General features: G+C 55.7%; 1 protein-coding gene across 1 annotated transcript in view; it reads left to right on the top strand.

Annotated features, from left to right (window-relative positions):
• The window catches only part of LOC104081753 (dysferlin-like), a gene marked incomplete at its 3' end in the record, with an annotated part of 29,907 nt that overhangs the window by 927 nt on the left and 20,306 nt on the right, over positions 1 to 8,674 (top strand). The window contains 6 exon segments of the mRNA XM_009584610.1: positions 1,077 to 1,192; positions 1,507 to 1,620; positions 2,175 to 2,352; positions 2,962 to 3,086; positions 3,598 to 3,704; positions 8,435 to 8,627. Coding sequence (XP_009582905.1) covers positions 1,077 to 1,192; positions 1,507 to 1,620; positions 2,175 to 2,352; positions 2,962 to 3,086; positions 3,598 to 3,704; positions 8,435 to 8,627 — 833 coding nt within the window.

Raw genomic sequence — 8,674 nt, 5'->3', positions numbered from 1 at the left:
CCACCGAGACCTGCTGGCTCCCAAGGAGGCACCGGGGAACCGCGGCTCCCACCCGGCCCGTGGGCCCGTCCAACTTTATCAACGTGCAGGGCATCCTTCAGGGATTCTCAGATCCTGATTCGCACCAATCCCACAGCCTCCGGGGAGGGCGATAGGGCTATTTAACAACCTCCCCCTTTCTCTCTCTGTCTCTCCAGTGTCTGTGGGCACCAAAAGCCCATGAAAGCATCCACCCTCGTTTCCATAACCCTCCATCCTTCCTCCCCTCGCGCTCTTCTGCCAGCCTTTCCTTAACCTCTCTCCATTTCTTTGTGCCTCAGATGAGTTTCCTGCTCTCGCGAAGCCTCTGAAAGCCGCAGACCGTACGTCCCTTTAGCCTCTCGGTTTGCAATCACCGCTTGGTAATTGTTTGGCTGGTTCAGCTGCCATCAGGGCTGGAGCGCTGGCCGGAGCATCGGCTGTGTCGTGCCTGGGCACCTTGGTGGGAAGAGGGGATGGCTCCAGCACGGCCTCCCCCTGCCCCTCGGGAGCGGGGAAAGGGCTCCACTGCCCTTCCCCACGGCGGGTTTGGGGTGTCCACGCCGGGCAGCGACGTCTTCGTGGTCTAGCGTGTGTTGTGTGCTGAGCCAGCTGGGCACAGGGAGCAGCCGGCTCGGGAGCTCGGAGCAGGACCCTGCAAATGATTTCTGCCCCTTCGCTGCTCCTTCTGCTCGAGGTTTCATAAAAATGAGCTGTTCTCTTCCGAGCATTCTCTTACTGCCTTAAGGGGAGCCCGGGGCCAGCTCCTTGGCTGGTGTAAATCCCCCCACGCTGGTTCACACCAGCAAAGCGATGCTCTCCTGCTCTGGGGACCCCTCCGGGGACTGGGAAGCTCTGTGCCCCCCACACAGCCCCACACCCACCTTGTCTTTCTTCTGCAAAAAGGTAAGCGGTCGTAGGACTTAAAGGGGGTGAAAAACTGCAGCATTTTGGTGGCCTCCAGCCGCATGTGTGTGGTCCCCAGAGAAGCCCCGTGGGACATATCCCCACGGTGCGTTCGGGACTCTCTAACAGCTCTTTTCCCCCACGGTCCCCAGTGGATGACGGGCTCGGGTTCCTGCCGACCTTCGGTCCCTGCTATATCAACCTCTACGGCAGCCCCCGGGAGGTTTTTTTCTTCCCCGACCCTTACGAGACGCTCAATTTAGGAAAGGTGACGTCGGCTTCTTTCCAGCACGACCTAAACTAAACTACCACCCCTCCTTGCCAAAAGAAAGCTGCTATTAACCCAAACCGGCTTTGTCATTAGGAGCCTGCGCTGCGTTTTCTGCCCCTGGCTATTCCCGCTGGCTAAACACCTCCTGATATTGCTCTGCTGCCCAAACGCTCTCTACCTTCAAAGCCCTTGCAGAAATACTTTTGCCTGATCTCGCTCCTCTGCGGTGAAGCCCACTGAAAGCCAAGGCAGAGCTCGCCCACGGGGAGGGGGCACCGGGGTCCTGACGCCTGTCCCTGGTCTACCCCAAGGGCGAGGGAGTTGCATATCGTGGCAGGATGCTGGTGGAGCTGGAGACCAAACTGGTGGAGCACGTGGAGCAGAAGGTGGAGGACATTTCCGCGGATGACATCCTGCGGGTGGAGGTAACGGGGTCTCCGTGGGGTATCCGACCCCGTGGGCTCTGGGGTCAGCTCTCTGGTGGCATGGCATGTGGGGCACTAGGGAAGGGGCGTGGGTGTTGGTCCTGGGTGGGTGATGTCCCCTGAGCGGTGGAGTGGCTGATGAGCTCCTGGAGGGTGTCTCCTGCTGCGTTTCCATCCCAAGGTGTCCAGCTTGCTCCATCTGAGCTGCTGCATGGTAGACAGCAGACCATGGTCAACATGGAGGGGTGGGAGATTTGCTTCAACAGGACCCCAATCCCAACTCGAGCACTATCGCAGATGTGCTCCTTTTGCTCGTTTCTTCAGGTATAAACTGCATTTTTTATGGGAAGTTCTAGCCTTCTCCTTTGTCAGGTTTTTCCTAAATATCTCACCCAAAATTCCCTTGCTGCAAAGTATGCTTTTCTTCCCTGCAGTAAACTTTTACATCTCGGAGGCCTCACTGAGCTGGTGTGTGTTGGGGCAGTGGAGGGTCTGTGTGTAGGACAGCGGTGGTGTTGTCTCCTTTATGGACATGGTCCTGTGCCTTGTTGCAGAAGTACCTGCGCCGTCGGAAGTACTCCCTCTTCGCTGCCTTCTACTCAGCCACCATGCTCCAAGACGTGGATGATGCCATCCAGTTTGAGGTCAGCATTGGCAACTACGGCAACAAATTTGACAACACCTGCCTGCCCTTGGCCTCCACCACGCAGTACAGCCGGGCCGTCTTTGATGGTGAGCGACACGGGGGTGACCGAGCACTGGGATGGGCTGCCTAGGGAGGGGGGGGAGTCTCCATTCTTGGAGATATTCAAAACCCAACTGGATGTGGTCCTGGACAACCTGCTCAAGGTGACTCTGCTTGAGCAGGGGTTGGACCAGATGACCTCCAGAGGTCCTTGCCCACCTCAACCATGCTGTGACTGGGGAGGAGAGGGGAAGCCAAGACTACTTCTCTCAGCTCTGTGCTGGTTTGAAGTGGTTTTTGGGCAGCACCTCAGCACTAACAGTGCCCATTTCTCTTCAAGAAAGAGCCAGTGCTTTGGGGTGCCCTTCCCTGGCTCCTGTGGGGTCATGCTCTGGTGTGAGATGTCCTCACCCCACTGGGGTTGTTCTGCTGGTTTCTGGAGCAGCTGCAGCCGTGGACCTTGGTGTGCATTGCTTTGTTGCACGTGGGTTTGGGGAACATAATTCCCGTCCTCTTGCTCCAAAAGAGCCCCAGAGATGGGCTTCTGCCCAAGGCCAAATGCTGCACTGCCCCCAAACATTTCTGCTCCAGTCCTGAGGAGTGGGGTCCTCTGTCACCCCAACATCATGAGCTCACCAGTGTGCTGTGCCCTCCAGGTTGTCAGTATTACTACCTGCCCTGGGGCAACGTGAAGCCCGTGGTGGTGTTGTCATCCTACTGGGAAGATATCAGCTATCGGACTGATGCCCAAAACCTTCTCCACCATGCAGCAGACAGGCTGGTGAGTGCTGCGGTGTCAAGGACCTCCTTTCGGCATCCTGCTTGGGGGGACAGGGAGGGGACAGAGGCCACCTCCAGGCTGAGTCAGGTTTGGGATTTGATGACTCTTGTGCTGTGGAGGGGAAATCTGCCAGCATCCCAGGTGCCCTGCTCAGGCCGTGGAGTGATGGAGGGAAAGGGACCACCCTCATCCTCGCTGGGGTGACAGTGGGGTGTGAATGCAGTGCTTTGCCGTGCCACCCACCTGCCTGCTGATGCAGGCGCAGGAGGCAAGGACCTTCTTTCAGCTCCTGAGCTATTTATGGGATTTCTTGCTATATTTCACTGTTGTTTCCCCTGGAGCTCCAACAGGAGCAAAACTGGAGGTGCAGAGCCCTGGTGGGACCCGGGCTGGAGTTTCTGATCATGGGGACCAGCCCCAGGCACTTGCTGGGAGGGTCCTGGACGTGGGGTGGAGCAGGGCGCTGGGGGGTTCCCTGCTGTGCAGCTCCTCTTCCCCACCTATCCTGCAGGAAGCAAACCTGGAGAAGGTCCAACTTGCTCTCAAGGCCAACCGCTCGCCGAGTGAGCTGGAAGCCCTGGGTGCCCAGCTAATGGATGACATCATCGCTGACTGCAGGTATTTTCTGCCAGTTTTGAATGTGAGCCTTTTCATGCCGTTTATTGCGAGAGCACTTATTTATCTTGGAAAGAACGACTTTTTTCTTTTTTTTTTTTTTCTTTTTTTTTTTTTTCCCCCTCTGAAAAACGCCGGTCATTTGCTAATGTTTGCTTCAAAGGTTGCTGAGCCAAGGCACGGAGTTGAAAAGGTGACATTTAAGGCAAGTCATAAATTTCCAGCCTTCATGCGAGGGCTGCAGCGTGGCTCACCTGAATGAGCGGCATTGTGTCGGGGCAGGAGCCGGAGCCAGGCCAGCCCAGCTGAGGGACCATGGGGCTTGCGGAGTGAGGAGCCACCAATGTGGCTTCCCCGTTGAGTCTTGTGTGCGCCGTGCAGGAGGCACCCGTGCAGAGCACCCAAAGGGGTTGTTTGGCTGTGCATGGGTGTTGTGTGTCCGACGGCTGGACCGGGGGACGGGGATGCTGCAGGGCTGGATGGCACAGCCATCCCACCGTCCCCGTGGGCAGCACCACCAGTATCTGCTGCTGCTTTGCCTTTCTAAGCATGTGAACATTCGTTCAAGGGAGCCTGGCAGGGTGCCACGGGCTTTCCCTCCACGTAGCCTGTGTTTTTTTGGGCTAGATTGTGCTTTGTGGGGACAAGGAGCTGCTCTGGGGAGCATCGCTGCGGTATGACCATGGTGTTTTATCCCAAGGGCAGCTCAGCCCTCAGAAAGGTGTTTCAGGGACTGACCTCACCAAGGTCTTTTGACCGTGGTTCCCCTTCAGATATGCCCATGAAGATGATCTCCAAGTCCCGTCTCATGCTCATGCCTGGCCATACAATTTCCCTGCAGCAGCTCTATGCCATCAATTTGGGGAAGGGCAATGTGTTTTTAGCCCTGGCAAGCTCTTGCCAAGGGGAATTAAAGGAGCTGCTATGCCTCTTGGAGCTTTCTTGCCTTGGGAGGCAGGCGGAGAGCAGCCAAGCTGTGGAGACAGCCCTGCACTGGGCTGGGACACCCCATTGGTGGCAACTGGTGGCTGTGGCAGGTGGACCTCTGTGGCCACCGAGCTCATGTGGTGCTTTATCTCAGCAGAGAGGGAGAATTGGGCCTTCTTGGCTGTCCCTGAGGCCACCAAACCTGCTGGGACCAGTTGTCTCCTACCCCTTCCACAATAGCCACCAGCCTGCAGGACCACGCGCACTGTCCACCTGGACTTGTGCCAGTCACCTAAGGTTGGGGAGATGGTGCTAAACTTGCTGCCAAGCCCTAGGTCCCACTCTCTGTCCCCCCTGCTCTTTGAAAGGCCCAAGGAGAGGTCGTGGAAGCGTTGGGGTGCAGGAGGCACGGGGGTGCCGCCTCTCTGGACCCTCTTGTGACACCCGCGTGGGACCAGACACCTCCTTCCTTCAGTCAGGGAGACCTTGAACGAGCTGACCCTGCTCCACAGACCTCCTGGAGGACACACTTAAGAAAACATACACACATACAACCTCCCTATTTATTTGCTTTTGAGCCTCATAAAGGAGATGTGTTTCGCCCCCAACGCGCGCTGGCTCCGCTGGAAAGGTCAGAGCCATCGGACGGGCTGTCGATACCCCCCAGCTCCTGGGCACGTGGGACGGGACCTGAGGGATGAGCCACAGCTTTGGGTTTTCCAGAGATGCTGCACCCTCCAGAACAAATTCAATTAACCGGGAGGGGAAAAATGTGGCCGCGGGATGTGCCAAGCCCGTGGTTCCCGCTGGCTCCTGGCCCCACTCTGTGCTCGGCTCCCGCGGGATGCGGCTCCTCCGTCTCTGCGAGGGCTTGGCGCGGGGACCGGGGCTGGCTCATGCGGGTGGTACCCATGGCGGGGGCAGCTGGAACAGCCCCGATGGCTTTTTGGGGGGTTTCGCACCCCTCCATGCGCTCTTCCCTGCGGGGGACGAGCTGAGCCGTGCAGATGGACCTGTCGGCGTCTCCCCCTTGATGCTGCCAAAGCCTGATCTCTGCACTCAGCCAGGACAGAGCTCCTTTCCGGAGGGATGGGACAACCCCCCGCCGCTCTCCAGTGCTTCCCCATCCTCCTCCGGATCCGGACCTCTCCGGTGGAAGGGTCCCAGTGGGAGAGGTCTCCCCACCTCCTGTTCCCAGTAGGAAAACAGCGACGTGCTGCCAGCATCGCCTTGTCCACGTTTTCCAGACCTTTGCGTGGAGAGATGGAAGACGGCTGCTCTCTGGAAAAGAAAAGAATTGGAAGTAGCATACAAACGGACAAAGTTAGGGAAAAATGAGTCGTGGTAAAACCAAGTACCCAAAACTTTGAATTGCAGCCGGATTCAGGCGGCTCCTGCAGCTCCTTCGTGCTGATGGGCAGCAGTGCTGACCCGAAGGCTGGGTTTTGTCCCTCTGCTCCTGGCCCTGTCTCCCGTGGCGCGAGGACTGCTCCGTGCCGGAGCTCGGAAGAGAGCTGCCTGGGAATTGACTCCTCCGCCGTTCCCTGCCGGAGCTGGAAGCATGGCAAAATACGCAGAGGGTGGCCGGAGAGCCCCTGCTGCAGAAGAGGGTCCATGTTTTTGACCGTCCTTTTGGTCTTCCTTGTACTTTGTCCAATTCTGTCGCATGTTTCCCCAGCTGGAAGCACAACGTTCACACGAGGATGCACCACGCATTTATGTGCTGGCACAGCGATGTTCTCAGTTCAGCCCTTTTGCTCCTTCCTCGTAATTCATGCCCGGAGTGGTAACAGCCAGCGCAGGACCCATCACTGCAGAAGAACTGAACACTCCCATCTTTTGCCACCTGCCATATAACCAGCTCTTTGCCCAGGAGAAGACCGTCCTCTTGGTCCAGGGTGGCAGAGCCCTTGGGGAAGTACGGTGCTGCGGGCTGCCGGGGAGCCCAGGCAGGCTGTACCAGTACCCCAGCATCCCTCCGCAGGGGACATCTCGGGTCCAGGTTGTCCACCTCCCCGCTCTTCTCTTCTTAGTTGTGGTTTCTGCTAGTTTGTCGGACGCAAGAGTCAGACTTGCGGATCCCGGGTTCCCCCAGATCCTCCCAGGTCTCTCCGAGGTTGCCATCACATTGCCCCTTCCAGTCCCATAATCATATTAATATTAAGCAATGTTAAGCACAAAGCTACAGATCCCACCCAACCGTCCAGCCCTTTCCTACCTGAATTGCAAACGATTTGCTGCTCGACTGATTCCCCCCCAGTCCTCTCCTCCCGGCCACCAAACCAGGACGGACCTCGACGAGGGGCTCTGCCCTGACGTCCTCCAGGCTCCCAGCTTTTTTTGCTATGAAAAATGCTGCTTCCCGCTCTGGCTCACCAGCACACGTTCCTCGTGTCGTTTACCAACCTGGACAGGGACAGTTCTTTGGTTTTAGGCTTTTAATGGGGTTGCCTCCATCTTTTTTCTTTTTTTTCTTTTTTTTTTTTTTTTTTTAACTACTTCATGGTATTTTTACATTTCATTTGGTGGAGTCTGTGGTCTTTTCCTTTTTCCCATTTGAGCACAATTTAACTTCATTTAACCGTTGTGGTTGTTACAGGTCTCTGACATGCGGCACATATCTCCAGGAACAAGGTGTCTTCAAATGATTTCCATGCTGCCTATAGGGTTTAACCCTTTCTGCTGCTCCTTTTCACAGCTCTTTAACACATTTCCTCCTTTTTGCATAGTTTTATAATTTATCTTTCTGAAATTATATTCAACTGCAGTGAGTCTATTTAGGTTTTTTTTTTTTCCCCTTCCTTTTTTTTTCCTGTTCCTGCAAAGATACTGAAGTACATCCTAGTTTCTGCCACAAAGTGGTGTTTGCTTGGTGGGTGAGCAGTGTCCTTCCCGTGCACCAGTGACAACGCAAGCCGTGGAAAACGAGTGGGAGGTCAGCTCACTAGCAGCTCCTTCGTAATAAATACACAAATGAAGCGTGGACACACAAAACTGAGTTCATGGAGCGTGATCGGTCTAACCATGGAGGGCTTGGGGCTGCAACCCCAACACAGTTTTTTAATTTAGCTCCTTGCATAGGATGCTACTGAACGATCGGGCTAATTAGCAACACCCGCAGCGCTCCGTTTCCCTTTGGAAAAATCAGAAAAAAACAATTCTCTAAGAGAAATGAAAGAACTAAATTTCCCCCTAAATTTCTCCCTAAGCCTCTTATTAAAGGAATCCATGTTATTAACCTGAGACAACCGGCACCGACACCATCTCGGGCAGGTACCACCATGTGCATCTGCCCATGGCACATCTCGATGAGTATAGCTGGGCAAGAGATGGTGTCCTTCTTATTTATCGTGCAATTAAAATGGGGCTTATGGAGCCCAATCCCAGCCGAGGGGGGAATGCTGTGGCTGGCAGGGGGCTGCGGGAGCAAGAAGAGCATTAATAACGGCAGCACCGTAAATCACTGCATTTTACAGGAAATCCTCTAAATGGCTCAGCACAACGAAGATCCTCCCGGACTCCTGAAACGTTTATCCAGCAGCTTGAATCAATATATATTAAAATGTGTGTGTGTGTGTGGCGTGCACGGCTCAGCCAGGGCCCCGTCCTGGCTGCTGTGGGTGACGTGTGGGGGCTGCAAGTGTGGTTTGAAGCTCCTTTGCTTTTGGCATTGCCGTGTTCCCCAAATGTATCTTCGGTGGCTTGTTAATTCTTTGGAAACTTGCTGAAAAGGAAGAAAAAAAAAAAAAAAGAAAGGAAAAACCCCTGAAAGGGCGCTAACGCTGCCTCTCTGCCCGTCCCCGCAGCCTGACCCTGCCCGACGTCCTGGGGAAGCCAGCCAGCACCCACCTGGACCAGAACATGTACCGCTTTCGCAGCACCAACCTGGAGCAGATAGTGAAGGCAGCCCTGAAGCTCAAGCACGAAGACTCGAGCCTGTCGGCAGCCCTGGAGCAGGCAGAGGACTGGCTCTGCAGGCTGAAGGCCATGGCAGAGGAGGTAATGCTGCTGTGACGGTGGCAGGAGCTGCTTTTCACCTTGGGGGG

Source organism: Fulmarus glacialis, unplaced genomic scaffold, assembly GCF_000690835.1.
Source record: "Fulmarus glacialis isolate BGI_N327 unplaced genomic scaffold, ASM69083v1 scaffold14869, whole genome shotgun sequence".
In the NCBI taxonomy this organism is placed as follows: domain Eukaryota; kingdom Metazoa; phylum Chordata; class Aves; order Procellariiformes; family Procellariidae; genus Fulmarus; species Fulmarus glacialis.
Note: the sequence above shows the minus strand (reverse complement) of the source record. Positions and strands in the feature narration are given on the sequence as shown.